Source organism: Zonotrichia leucophrys, chromosome 5 (genome assembly GCF_028769735.1).
Source record: "Zonotrichia leucophrys gambelii isolate GWCS_2022_RI chromosome 5, RI_Zleu_2.0, whole genome shotgun sequence".
Lineage (NCBI taxonomy): Eukaryota > Metazoa > Chordata > Aves > Passeriformes > Passerellidae > Zonotrichia > Zonotrichia leucophrys.
Window position 1 is genome coordinate 4871842 of NC_088175.1, and position 15177 is coordinate 4887018.

Sequence of the window (15177 nt, forward strand, 5' to 3'; positions counted from 1 at the left end):
TGCTTGGAATACCTAAGAGTCAACCTACTGATTCTGTTGTTCTTTCTTGATGGAAATTATACTAAAAAAATATTTTTCCTTGTGCACCCAGCAGAAGAATTATTATTTAAAAGTGGAATATTTTCTTACAGCAGGTCAATTTCCTTAAAATGGTCTGTTGGGCATACTTTGTCATCTTTGGGAAGCTGGGTAACAGCACTGGAAATTTATTTTGCCAACAGCAAGAAAACTGTTAGTAGTGGCAGAAAACAAATGCCAGAGGAAGCGTCACAGATGTATTCAAATGAATGCTCAGACTAGGGCTGTATTCGCATGTCTATGTAAATATGTTATTTTTTGTTTAAAAAAAATCTTGAATCTCTGCTCTGAAACAGATTTATTAATTTATTTTAAAGAGGTTTTTCTAGGGATGGTACATATTTCAATGAAATACAACATTTTCTGATTTGTGAAAGTAGAAAACCTGATCAAAATTATAGAGTTTTCTAAGCCAATGTGTTAGGGGTTTTTTTAATAAATGAGTAAGAGATTTCTCTTGTTTAAAACCTCCTTTTGTCAGGAGCAACGTTTGCGTTACCTGAAGCAGCAAGAACGTCGGCAGCAGCAATCTGTTTCTGAGAGTGAAAAGCTCCAAAAACTTAAGGAACGTGTTGAAACCCAAGAGACAAAGCTGAAAAAAATCCGTGCCATGAGAGGACAAGTGGACTACAGCAAGATGATGAATGGCAATTTGTGTATGTGGAATTCTTAATTTATTTACTGTTCACTGCATGACTAACAAATAATGCTATATTTTAAATCACTATAGCATTGGTGCAGGTTTTCAGCTACATTTTTTTGTTTCATGGAGGTTCTGTGTTTCGATGACATTTGTATGCAACAGAACTTTTTGTTAGTTCTGTATAGTCAAACATAGAATAAGTCTATTCTCTAACCATTAGGAATCTTATGACTGCTAGCAAATTTGCAATATAAATATTTTATATGTATTTTAGATGTAGAGCTAGTATGGTGTGTTTATTAGTACTTGTAGAATTAAAAAATTAACAACTTCTGCTTTATTTAATTGTTTCTTTGTTATTTTTATCTTGTTAATTTTAGCAACTGAAATTGAGCATATAAGTGCCATGTTCCAGGAAAAGCAGCAGGAACTGCAGGCTGCAGTGTTAAAAGTGGATCAACTCACTCAGCAACTGGAGGATTTAAGGAAAGGGAAACTGAATGGGTTTCAGTCTTACAATGGACAAATGACAGGGCCTGCAGCAGTAGAATTAAAAAAGTTGTATCAAGAGCTACAGGTAAGTAACAAAAACATGCTATTTGAATTACAACTGTAGATTTTAAAAGTTTTGTTGCTGCTCTTATGAGTAGCAGTTTGGTTCTGTTACACCTTATAAAAGTAGTGTTGGAATACTGTTAATGTGTGAGGTTGTAGTTGCCATACAGCCTTTTTTCAGAAAAAACTTCACTAACATTAAAAACTATTTTGTTCCTTATACATGTAATGATACAAAGTGTGCAAGTGTTTTGAAGGGAGTTTCTCAGGCCCTAATACGGAAATACTGAAAGTCTACATAATTTATTATTTGCTTTAATCTCTCTCAAAATTTTTTGTGAAACTAATTTTGGTACTTCTCTATTTTGCACTGATCTGGGTATAGCAAGCTCACTTACATGTCATCTTAACTTGGAGACATGACTGTAATTTTTAAAGTGTATTGTAAAAATATAGCTACATTGTCTGGTGTGGATAAACAAAATACATAGGAATTAAATAACACATTTTAATAGAGTAATTAAATATGCAAGTTGCACTATATTCCCTGCACTAGATAGTGTAACATTGTGTGAATATACTACAATTATTGCACTGTATTCCCTGCATCAATGTTGTACATCTCCTGCAAGAAGCTTGTTATATCTAGAGTGTAGCTCTCATGCAAGTAGTTAAGTATCTAGTTTAAATTGAAATTTTGTCAAATTCTGTCCTAATGTTTTAGGATTTTGAGGGTTTTTTTATTTGAGGCTTTATTGTGATCAAGGTAACAGCTGTAATATATTTTATATTTTAAAATTAATTTAAATTTCAAAATTAGTCTCATTTATTTAGATGAGCAAATACAGCAGAACTTAATCAATTCTGTTTTCATGCATTAGGAATAAGTCTCCCTTTTTCTCTTTTTACTCCTTCCTCCTTTGTACAAGGCATATCTGCCTTTGAGTAATTCTAAGTGCAAAGATGCTCAATAGATGAAGATTTCTCTCTTGTGCTTTGCAGTGATCCCATATGTGTTTATCAAGACTTAAATTTGCCTCAGGTGTTTTTTGCTTGTAACGTTACCATGAAAATAAGAACACTGAGACAATGTCTGAGTTATTGAAGGTGTGAAAAAATGCCAACAGCAAAGCAAGAGAAGTAATTATAGTGAGTGTCATGGTTGATTTAAACCATAAAAGTAATCCACCTCATAATGCACTGGAAAACTGCTGTGAAGGTTTCAGTTTAATCCCCTTGCAGAGAGGAAAATCTGTGCAGAGCCCCTGCACTGGCAGTTCAGTTAACACCCCTTCCAGACATCACAAAGTCTCATGTGGGTCTGGAAACAGAATCAATAGCATAATTTCTGTTACAAGTTTTGTATCACTTAGTTTTCGTGATAGACAAACTGTCTGGGGTAAGCATGACTTTAAACAAACATTTTCTGTGATTTAGTTCTTCACAGTGAAATTTTCTGAAATGTCTTTCTGCCTAATTCCTCAATCCATTTTCTATAAATGGGATGCAGTCTCTATGTATTTAATAGGCATCCACTAGCTTTTTTAGGAGATTTTCTCAGTTTTTTCTTCTAAGAGTAGTTCATGGTTGCAAATGCTAACTTGACAGGATGTGTGGAACCGTAGAGACACCAGAACAAGCTGTTGATCCAAATTCCTTTGGGTTTTTTTAAACACTGCATTACAAACCATCTTGCCGAGAACTGTTCTAACAAGTGGGGTTTTATTTGTTTTATTTTTTTGTTTGTTTTTGAAGATCCGTAACAGGCTCAACCAGGAGCAGAACTCCAAGCTCCAGCAGCAGAAAGAGCTCCTGAACAAACGCAATATGGAGGTGGCCATGATGGACAAGAGAATCAACGAGCTGCGCGAACGACTGTACAAGAAAAAAGTTGAGGCACGTCAAAAAGAAAACATTCCTGTAAGATAAACTGTTAAAAGGGCCACACTTCAGTTTATCAAGGGCCTATAAAAACTGCATAGAATCTCCCTTTTTCCCACCCAAATAATATAGTTACCTATGATAAAAGTAGCAGGTCTCTGAAAATTATTCTAAGGTTTCTCATAGGTATCCAAAAACTGTAAGATGGAATATGTTTTCTTTTATTTTTCTTTATGGCACAGACGATATTACATTAAAAATTAGAAAAGTTTATATTTCTAGGAAGGAAAGTATGACTATGTGCTACATGTTTAAAAGCATGAATGCATAAAAAAATTGAGTTTTATAAAATACCTTCCAGTATGGAAAATGGATAAAAATATTAACAGTTTGATAAAGTTAGGCTTAATAGTTGTTTGGAGCTTCAGAAAGATTTTAAGAGGTGAATTCTGGATTTCTATATGTATTACTAGCTGGAGGTATTGCTTTAAAAAAACCCAACACGTACATATTTGATCATTTAAGAACTCATTTTTGACCATTTGCTTGAGAAAGACACAGTGACAGAGACTTTACAGAGATAATAGGTATCTACAAGAGTTGTATGTGCTGTGACTAAAAAATTTAAGCTTTGAAGTGTTGATTTTAAGGAACAAAATTCGTGCTTTCTACCATGTTTTTTTTTTTCTCTTTTTGTAGAAGCATAGAGTATGATAACTTAATTGTCAGGTGTCCTAGCTAGAGTGCATGGTTGTAGATAATCAAGTTTAGACCTCCCTGTCCATGCAGAAGGGCCTGGATTAAATGGACATTCACGTATCAATTTGTCCCATCGTTTCCAGTTGAATCGAATTAATGGAACTTCATCGCCCCAGTCATCCCTGAGTGCTTCAGGAAGGGTGGCAGCAGTAGGGCCTTACATCCAAGTTCCAAGTGCTGGCACTTATGCTGTACCAGTAGATCCAGTTAAGCCACAGTCCCTCACCATTGCTCCCAACTCAACACATGGAAGATCAAAATCTGGTAAGTACTTGTGTGATGTTTATTAATACAAATGGTTTGAAAAGGGGCAATAAAGAAAAGGAGTAATTTTCAGAGACCCAGTGTTGGCATAATTGGTGTAAGGGAGGAGGCAGGTTTCAGATGTGTTAATACTGTTCTGTGGATTGGACATCAGTCATTTGATCTGTGGCATTTTTGCTTCTTTCCATTATTTTTTCTTAGGAAATTGAGTATTTTCTTTGAAATTTTACTGGCTGGTACATCCCTAAAAGGGGCATGTTTTCTTCACAGATTCTATGTTGTGTCTTTAATAGCTTTTTCAATTATTTTGTGTGTTTGAATGTAACAATGAAATCAAATTTGTGGGAAACTGTATTATAAATAACTACACCTTGTTGCTTTTTGTCAAGTAAAACAAAGCTAATGAGTTAATAATAAGACTAATACTTCTCAGAAGGAGACTAAATAGGAAAATAGAATAAAACTATGAGAGGTTTTTGCTCCATCTGAGATGTGGGAATTTGTGGTCTTTGAAGCATTTCTGAAATGGACCAGCCATAACATTGATGCTGTTTACTTGTTTCTGCTCCATTTAGTGAAGAAGCTGCCCCTCCAGAACTCCCCAGAACTTTGTGTCTGAAATTGGCTTCCATGTTTCCCACTATTAATAATTCCATCTAAAATTTTCAAATAGAATTATTATGTAATTTTTGTTAGAGGCTGAAGGAAGCAGGTCATATTTGTCCCTTAAGTTCTCAATTCTAGTGAATCTCACCGGTTTGTTCATACCTTAGAAAAATCATAATTCTTAAGAAATTATAAGCTGGTAAAATATACATAATACAAATAAAAATGCACGATCCCATTGGTCTAACCATAGGACTTATTTTACCTGGTCTCCTAGGAGATATCAAAAAGGGGATAAGGAATGACTAGGAGACAAAAGCTGTTGCAATATTCACATACAGTCAAGGACTTAAAACTGAATATTCCAGCAAAATTTGCATCATGATTTCCAGATGGGAAGGAAGAGGTGGGAGAAGACAATCTGAACCTCTCTGTAGGAAAGAATGTCAGAAATGCTCTCCCCCCAAAAAGCCCCAAGGTCAGAAAGTAAAACTGGCCAAACAGAACTTAAAAAAAAGACTCCAGTATTTCCCATTGATATTAGTGATTTAGCAATACCTTTATCAGCTAAAAGTATTCAAAGTCTGTACAAATCCCATCACTGTGGTTTTATGGAGAAGTCTCAAGAAGATGGAATGTCTTAATTGTGGGGGTGAAGGTACAGATTTGCAACAGTTTTGTTTCAGATTCGTGGACCCTTCTTCCACGAATTTTGTAATATCAACATCCCAAAATATACATACCCACTTCTAGACCTACCTTGGAACTTTTAATATTATAAAAGTAATTATTCTGCCTTAGGACTGACTTTGTATTTATTATTTTGAAGATACTTGAATGAAGTTCTCTAAAATAGATTTATGTAAGGAGAAGCGTACATGTTCCCAGGAAGAAAAGAAATTGAGAATTTATTTCAACTGTCATGCTTTTATTTCTCATTATCTGAGTGTTCCTGTACTAATGTTCTCCATTGTCATTGTTATAATTTTTCCACCACTTTTTTTCTTTCTTTTTCTGTGTAACTGGATCTGCCTTGGTGCGTCCGGTAGAGACAGACTGTGGGTGTGTGAAAAAATCTCCAGACACCTGGAAGGTTTCTGATTTAGACATAATAGTGGATCCTATTCTGTCACCTCCCACTTCTCTTCAGTCTGCTGTTCACAATGTCATCCGCCTGGCACCTACTCTGTTTGACACCCAGCACTGTGAGTCCGTAGAAGATCTCTGGCTAGCTAAGAACTCAGTTTTTAATATGGTCATCTGAGCTCTTGCACACAGATGCATATTAAACAGCATCTTTAGAACTTGTGATGTGTTCTGGCGTGTAGATGATGCTGTTGAAATGTAAATTGATTGAGAAGTTGCTTTTCATCTTTGAAGGAAACAGATTTGCAGCAAATGCATCCCAGGAGTACTGGAGTAGTGTACCAGGAATGAGTTTTCTTCTCTGAAAAACCTCAACATTTTCTCAATGTTAGAAATTTCTGGCAATCACTAAAGGGTTTTAGTTTATTTTGTATTGGATAGATGCATAAAATACATCTTAATTGAGGTACTTAATTTGAGGCTTAGTTTGAGTTACTTTGTGGGAAACCTCAAGTTTCTGTGTTGCACTGACTCTAGAGTTGGGATAAAAGCTCACTCTGCCCAAGTCAATACCCAGAGTCTTGCTGCCTTCCATTGGACTTGGAGTGTGCTTCAATTGCTGTAGTGAGTAACCTGGATCCAGACCTACAAAAATTTTAGGGAAAGTCAGAGAAAATGCACAAAACCTTTTGTGTCTGTGTGTCACTGTCTTATTTCTGTAAATGCACAATGGCCTGGTGAGAGCTGAAATGCAGTGGGTGTTATGTTTACAGGCACAAGCAGGAGGGTGCATTTGGAGGGGTGGATGGAGCCAGTTGGCTGTGGGGTGGCTGAGAGCAGCAGCTGGGGTGCTGAGAGCAGGAGTGTTGGCATCAGTTCCCCCTGGACTAGGTTGCCTCATCCAGCCTGGCCTTGAACACCACCTCCAGGGATGGGACATCCACAACTTCCTGGACAACTTGTGCCACTGACTCCCCACCCTCACAGTGTAGGTCAGAGAGAGGAGACAGAGTCTGAATTTACTTCCAGTCTGTTATCTGGGGAAAAATATGCTGTTTACAATAAGTTTTTGTGTATCTGTCTTTCTAATAGAAAAGTGTTGAATTTGCAGGTAAGATGTTCAAATGTGTCATGTCTCTTGCTGTTGTTTCTGTAAGTGCTTTTTCCTCATAACTAACTTACAGATCCAGATGCTTTCATGAATCAATTATAACACCTTTCACTGATCTTCAAAACAAAGGTTTTACTGAACTGTAATCTTACTGGAGCTATAGAATGTCTTGTGTATTTTGTACAGTAAGCATTAATTCAGTGCATAGTTGAAAAGTTTGCCATTATTTAGGGCCTAAGAGTTTAGACACCTTTTTGGTCTCACTTTTGATTACCAGATTATCAGAAACAATAACAAACAAAACCCACAACATTTTCAGCTTGTGGATAATGCCAATATTAAAACTGGGCCTCATCACTTTACTTCCTAGCAGCTTGCAAGTGTGAAAAGTGATTTCTGGACTGTATACTGTATTCTCAGTGTAAAAGTATGCAAGTGTTAATCCTGTTTTGAGAGATACTCAACAAAGAGGGTAAGGCTCATGAATAGAAGCTAGAGTGGTGGTGGAAAATTCACTCTCATTAGAATGTTCCTATGCAGCTTATTTTGAGGCTATCTACTATACCAGACAGAGAATTCTAGAAATAGTCCTGTTGATTCTATTTTCCAGAAGCTTAGAACTGAAATAGGAAACATGGCCTCTAAAAACTTGATTTTCATTTGATATGTATTACTGTGGGGTCCAGAAATCTCATTCAATCTCCACAAAGGCACAATCCCCCTCCATTTCAGCTCCTATCCTGTGGTAGAGTCAATTACATGTTACACATCACCTTTACACATTTAAGTGCTCCACTACAACAATTACAAGCCATAGGGATGGAGGAATGATCTCCAGCCTCCTTACAGGAAGACATGCCTGATGTTTAATCTTTTAAAGGCAAATCAAATCCTTAGGGTCTAACATAGGATTTATTTAGTTACTATAAACTATATCTAATTATTAGGCTACTTAAACTCTTTTGCTTACTTAGAGAACTGAAGCTAAATAGTCCCACACAGTTAATAAAGTAACATCAATGCCTCTAGGACTTCATTAAGGATTTGTTGCTTCAGTTTATGTGCAGCTATGCATGATTTTTTGCATATGATGAAGATAAAAGCCCATGACTTGCATCTTCACGCTGTGAGTTAAAGTTGTCAGCTGACTTTATAAATTTATTTAATATTAAATTGCTGGGGCAATTTTAATCGGGTGAGTATGTTGAGGAAAAACAAAAGGTGAGTTAACCACCACTTCCAGCAAAGGAATGTGTGCTTTTGTTCCACCCTGCTGCTGAAGGGAGTTATTACATCCTGTTATGGGTGAATGAATCTGGTAACCATAGTTTAAATTTGGAGTAAGTCCACTCAGGGCTTACACAGACTTAACATTTACTGTAGTTTGACTTTGTCTCTGGATAGTGCCCAAAGAATTGTGTTGATGAAGTGTTTCTGTGTGGATTGTTACTCTGAATTGCTTTGCTTTCTAATAGCAGAATATGCAACACTCAAGCCAAAATTTTGATCACATTTTTCTATAGAAGTTTTCAGTTCAATTTGAATTTTAAAGGGTTGTGAACAGCACATTCTATGCAGTGATTTGGCTTTCAATATTGATTTCTGAATCAAATGTTAATTTTGATTTATCTTGCTTCTAGAATAAAACTAATCCCACTGTAATCTAATATTTCACATGTTGTTTTGCTTGTTTGCAATGTTAGTATGGATTATCTTAAATCTAGTATTTTTGTCTGTTTTCAAGCTAATGATGGAAATTGGCCGCTACTTAAACAGAGCTCAGCCCCTGTGGTAAAACCCCCTCAGATCTCCAACACAGACTGGAAAGAATCAAGCATGGATACTGCTTTAAAACAAGGAACTATATCCAGCCAGCCTTTGCCAACTTCAGTATTAGGAAGTACTGATAAGCTGGTGGGTTTCATCTGTGATATATTTATAGTTCTGCTTTGCTGAAATTATGAACCTTTGGCTTTCATAGCTGAACTCACTTCAATTACACATTCCATTTCCCTTCTGCTATTTATTTAAAAAGTCATAGAGAAAATTATATTTTTTCTGTTCCTTCCTGTTCTTATCACATTAAAATGTGTGGGTTTCTTTCAACTTCAGTACTTTGTATTCCTTCCTGTTCTTTTACATATCTAGTCTCCCCTTCTTCCTCTTTGCTTCTCCTAATCCTCTCCCCTCTCCTTCATGTTTTTCTAATTCATATCTTTGTTAGTCTTTTTCCTTTGTATAGATTATTACTTTTTCAGTGTACTCTTTTTCTCAAAAATCTCACAAAATAAGTCATTAAATCCATCCTTAAGTGAGACTAATAGTGGTATCTGTCTTCACTGTTGTAATAGTACTTTATGAATTCTTTAAGACTATAATCTTTAAAGAATAAGGGCTTGGTCTTCTAGTTGTTTTGCTAAACTCTGAAAGTATGTGTTTTCAAGACCAACTAGACACTGAGATCTGGAACCTAGAACAAGTCAATCAGGCTTTGCATGTATGCAAATAGTTTTAAATTGATATGAATGTGTTAGAGCTGAAAGTGCCTTTCAACAGTGGCCTTTGTCTGAGGTATGATGAGATCCTCAGATATGATTCTACCTGAGTTTATCTAGTGATAAAGGAACACAAATTGTTTATGTTGACTCCTTTTCTGTCCCACAAGATTGTATGGTATGTTGAAGAAGGAATGTTCTTGCCCAGAAGTACTTTATTGAATTGAATGGTATATACTATTTATTGTTCTTACACAGGGCCTTGACCTGGGGAAGGTGCCACCAACAGTTCCTGGTGTAAGCAAGCAGCTGCCTCAGAACTATGGGACCTATCCAAGCCCAGTTCCCTTAGGAACAGGTTCTACAAACTCTCTGGAAAGGAGGAAGGATGGCAGCCTGCCCAGGCCTGGCACCAGCATAGCAAATCGGCAGAGGCCGGTCCCGCTCCCGCCACCCAGCAACGTGCACCAGCCCAGCTCCTCTCAGCAGATCCAGCAGAGAATTTCTGTCCCTCCCAGCCCCACGTATCAACCCTCTGGCCCCCCCTTGTTCCCAGGAGGAGAGGGCAGGCCAGAACTGCCTTTGACTGTGGCAATCAGACCTTTTCTTGCTGATAAAGGATCCAGACCTCAGTCTCCCAGAAAAGGGCCACAGACAGTGAACTCCAGTTCCATCTACTCAGTGTATCTTCAGCAAGCAACACCACCAAAGAATTACCAACAAGCTGTGTACAATACTTTAAATAAGTCGGTAAAAGCAGGTAGAATATATTTTGCTTTTTTTTTTTCTTTGAAATACATTAAGATCTACTTGTTTAGCTTAGTTCACTTCCCATATCAATTTGGAAAGCGTGTCTAAATCTGTGAGGAAAGTAATTTTTGTGCATGCAGCATAGCAGAAAAATAATTTAATATATTTTTTGAGGTTATCAATAAGTATGCATTGATTTTATTTTAAAACAACATGCAGTTGGAACAATATAGCCTGGATACTTTATCAATACTTTGATAAATAAGTTGAAAAACCAGTGTCTAGATAGGAGTTTTGCTTCTCCTACTGTTTCCTTGTGAAAGAGCAAAAACCTTCCAGATGCTCCTTGTAGCTAATAATTGTAAGCATCAGCATCACCAACAGGTAAGTATTTATTTCTGTTTTGACAGTCCCCAGAACAATATTTTTTCTTTCTGTATTAGTGTCAAACAAGTATTAATAGTTTATTTATAAATATTTTATTATGTAATTTAAGAACAGCTCTTCACTGTTGTCCATCTTTCTTTTCTTCAGTTTATGGAAAGCCTGTATTACAGTCTGGTTCAACCTCTCCCTCACCCTTGCCATTCCTTCATGGCTCTTTGCCTGCCCAGTCTCCCTCACAGCCACCACCTCAGCCTCAGAGTGAGGTCACTGAAAAAGATCAAGAGGTGGAAAATGCTCCACCACCCAGTGAAAACAGCAATGTGGAGAACATTCCCCGTCCTCTCAGTCCCACAAAGCTCACCCCTATCGTGCACTCGCCGCTGCGGTATCAGAGTGACGCTGACCTGGAGGCTCTGAGGAGGAAATTGGCCAACGCTCCGAGGCCGTTAAAGAAACGCAGCTCCATCACCGAGCCAGAGGGCCCCAGTGGACCAAATATACAGAAATTGTTGTACCAGCGCTTTAACACCCTGGCTGGGGGGATAGAAAGTGCTCCTTTTTATCAGCCCAGCAATCCACAGGACTTCATAGGCAACTTAGCTGACGTTGATAACGGGAACGCCAGCACCAATGGCAATATTGAAGAACCAATCCCCGTGCAACCTACGGTTCCTGTCCCTGATGAACCGCCCCCCTCGTCAGATGCCAATGACAATGAGTTACCTTCTCCTGCCACCGAGGAGTTGATAAGCACTGAAACCACAAATCAAACATCTGAGACAACTGAAGACAACAACAACAACCTTTCTATAGTTCCTTCTACTGAGCAGTCACCCAGTCCCACGCCAGAGGTCAGTTCTCCAGTAGAAGATGAAGCTCCTTTGCCACCTGCTCTTCCTCCTCCACTTCCTCCAGTAAGTAACAAAGCAAAAGAACAACTTTGTGAACTACAGAATTAGCTTTGTGCTTAAGCATAACAGGGACATGGTAGGCTTGTGCTCAGCAATATCTTTGCACTTGAAGTCTCATGATATTAAAAGGAAAGAAAACCAGGGGAGTTCCAGGGAGAATTCTGATGGATTAGTTTCTTTGCTACTCTACCTGCTTAATTAGGAAAATATGCAAATAGGTAATGGGAGGTTGTGTATGTGTTTCTCAACTTTTTGGAGGTTCTTGTTGTAGAACTAATTCAGGAATTGGAGATTCCATTATTTGTTTTAATTTGTTCAGGCCTTCAAAGATAGCTTACCATTAGTTTCATACAAATAGTTAGGTCAGTGGGAAGCTTTTTAATTTGCAGGCAAGCTAAAATAGCCGTTCTGGGGAAACTGCTCTCCTTTTCCCCTCTCAGAGGAGATGGAACAGGACTAACTCTAGCAGCAGCATAGCTGGCTTGTGATAGCAACAATGTTTTTCTAATGGGCTTGTCACATCCTTTGAATTACTTTCAAAGTCCATCCTCCAGGACTTTAAAATCTTTTAAATACTTGCCATTACCAAAATCTACCACACTGGGGAATTGAAAAGTTCAAAAAAAAAAGGATTTTATTCTTTGTTGTTGTGATATCACCCACTCTTTGAAACTAAGGTTCATCTTCCTTTTTAGATTCAGGTAGGAGCCTTGCATTCTTCTGAGAATTTGACTGCAGTGTGCACAAGGCTTTGTATGGTTTTCCACGAGCATAAGGGCCAGGATACTTCTGGGAGAATGGAATATGCTAGCAACTAATATTATTCATTATATGAAGGGTTTATTTTCCAAACTGAAATAGCCATCCTATATAGGACCATAAGTGAAAACAGATCCTACAGAGCTAGAGACCAAAAGCATTCTATAAAAGTTGTAGTTAATAATAGATTATTTTTTCCACAGCAAGTGACAAGGACACGTGTAAGGCATTCAGAATATTCTCAAAACACATTTAAATGTGCTTCAGATCTTGAAAATGCAGCTTCTGATAACACCAGCTAGAATGTCACATAAAATAGCTTCATGTTCTGTACTTTTCGTTCCTACAACAAAACTCCCAACTTGCCAGGTCTGACCTTCAACAGAGACTCCTGCTCATTCAAGGCATTGATTCCTCTAAGTACAGACTCTGGCTTAATTGTGTGGTGCTTTCCAGGCTAAGCAAAAGTTTTCAGTGTCTTAGATAATCCACCAGTAATATGCACACCTTATATTAGATACAATTAAGATGATGATGCTTAAAACACTGACTTAAGTACTTCATGCCTTGTACTCACTATATTTAATTAGAAGCTTTGAAACTATATTGGCTTGCTTTTTCATTTTTTTAACTGCATAAAATGTAGTAATGTATCAAGCCTTTTATTTAGAGACTTAAATAGAAATGATTTCATAGCTCTAAATATCATTTAAGGAAGATGAAATTCATAAATGAATCATTTTTCCTACTTGTACAACCTGAAATTTTGCCTTCCAACCTTCATCTTTATTCAGACAAAACGTACCAACTTGAAGAAACCCAACTCAGAAAGAACAGGCCATGGTTTGAGAGTGAAGTTCAATCCCTTGGCTCTCCTCCTAGATGCTTCTTTGGAGGGTGAATTTGATCTGGTACAACGAATCATATATGAGGTAAGCTTTTAAACAATGGCAACCCCATGCAGTATTCAGGGAAAAGGAAGTGCTAAACTATTTTATGTTTTCAACAGGTTGATGATCCCAGTAAACCAAATGATGAAGGCATTACACCTTTGCATAATGCAGTGTGTGCTGGTCATCACCACATTGTGAAGTTCCTGCTCGATTTTGGTGTAAATGTAAATGCAGCAGATAGTGATGGCTGGTAAGTGTCAAGATTTTTAACCTGGTGTCTGGGAGAAGCACCATTTAGATGCACACTCAAAATTTAATTGAAACCTGTTCTGGGAACAATTTCCTTCCTCTTTACCCCCATCAAATGAGTACTCTCTAAGCTGTAGGTGGAGATGAACTCAAATGCAAGGTTACAGCTCCCAAGCAAGCGCACTTAAACCATAAATGAGATTACAGTTTGTGATAATTAATGGTAGAGTTGCATTTCTTGTTCAGATGCTGAAATAATTAAACTATAAATAACAAATGACAAAAGTTATTTTGCTTAAGTTTCTTCATCAAAGATACCACTACAGATGCTGGTGTTCTTGAAGAATCTCACCTTACAGGTAGCTGTAGCATTCCTGAAGTCTTTTTGAGGGGTGGGAATGTGAATCCTCAACTTTGTTTTACCTTTCAGGTTTCCTTGTATTAGAAAATACCCTTTCACACCCAACAGCTTTGTAAGCTGTGAAAATTATTAGTTTTGCTATCATCTGTTTCATAATGCTTGGCTTTACTGGAGTCAGGTAAATCCTGAAATCCATCCTAGCTGCTTGACAGGTTTTACACAATGCATACACATCCTTTAAACATAAAGAAAAATTTCCTTTTAAAACAGACAGGCTCTAAAGGGCAAGATGAAAGTTAGAATTCATGGAAACTTCTTTTTTCACATGTACATGTTTTTGCTTTATTTCAGGACACCCTTGCATTGTGCAGCTTCTTGCAATAGTGTTCATCTCTGTAAACTACTGGTTGAATCTGGGGCAGCTATTTTTGCTTCAACTATAAGTGATATAGAAACTGCTGCAGACAAGTGTGAGGAGATGGAAGAAGGTTATATTCAGTGTTCCCAGTTTTTGTATGGTAAGCTGTGACACCACATCTTTCTTAAGATTGATCCTGACTTGTCCCTCTGATCTGTGTGAAACATCTGCTTAGGCCCCAGACTTGATGATATGGGGTATCATGTTCCTGTGCCTTCTAAGAGCTAAAACCAGCATCACCTTTTCACTGTGATGTTGGTCTTAGTCCTTCTGGGGTTTGAATTACTTCACAGGCTCCTTCAAATGTTAAGATTTTTAAAGTTTTAATTTGGCTTCATTTCAGGAAATGCTTCTACAGGGAGGTTTTGACCATAACAGTGAGTTGGCAAGTGTTTTGACAGAGAGACTCCTAACTTCCTGATGCACAGGCTGTCAACTGAATTCTAGTAGTAGGAGCAGCCTTTTATTTCCCATAAAATTATATTAAGAGTTGGTGTTTCCAAGGCATTTTGACAAGGCAGCATGTGTCTGTGTAGTGCTGCTGTGCTCTGATTTTCATCCCTATGCTGAAATTCAGAACTATCTTATTATCATCTGAGATCTATACCCAAATTTCTAGCAGATCACACAAAGAAAGAAATATGCTTTATGAATAATTATTTTACAGGAGTGCTTGGTTACTAAAATATATTTTGCAGGAAAAGCACTTCAATGGAGCAGACAAATTTTTTATTTCCATGAGAGGATTTAAGCTTCATTAAGGCTGTTTCAGATCTGACATTGTATGAGCTTTGAAAGCCTCAAGTGTCCCTGTAGAAGGCCTGTTGTAGGAAGTGGTTTCCACTGCACGTATAATAAATGAGAAAAACTCATTCTCTAAATTATTCTGCAAGATTTTGTTTTATCATGCAGTTAAATTTCTGACAGCATTTCATCATGGAAGTGCTGAAAACTGTTCATAAAATGTTATT

The 15177-nt window shown here is 37.4% G+C and overlaps 1 protein-coding gene across 5 annotated transcripts in view; it reads left to right on the top strand.

Moving 5' to 3' along the window:
- The window catches only part of PPP1R13B (protein phosphatase 1 regulatory subunit 13B), a 69713-nt gene that overhangs the window by 51845 nt on the left and 2691 nt on the right, over positions 1-15177 (top strand). For 2 of the 5 annotated variants that reach the window (XM_064713447.1, XM_064713445.1), the window contains exons 6-16: positions 560-734; positions 1102-1298; positions 3032-3196; positions 4000-4180; positions 5836-5991; positions 8728-8897; positions 9737-10238; positions 10763-11529; positions 13080-13217; positions 13295-13428; positions 14140-14306. In XM_064713447.1, coding sequence (XP_064569517.1) covers positions 560-734; positions 1102-1298; positions 3032-3196; positions 4000-4180; positions 5836-5991; positions 8728-8897; positions 9737-10238; positions 10763-11529; positions 13080-13217; positions 13295-13428; positions 14140-14306 — 2752 coding nt within the window. The remainder of the gene's footprint in view (positions 1-559; positions 735-1101; positions 1299-3031; positions 3197-3999; positions 4181-5835; positions 5992-8727; positions 8898-9736; positions 10239-10762; positions 11530-13079; positions 13218-13294; positions 13429-14139; positions 14307-15177) is intronic. The other 3 variants (XM_064713446.1, XM_064713448.1, XM_064713449.1) reach the window with 3 other exon arrangements.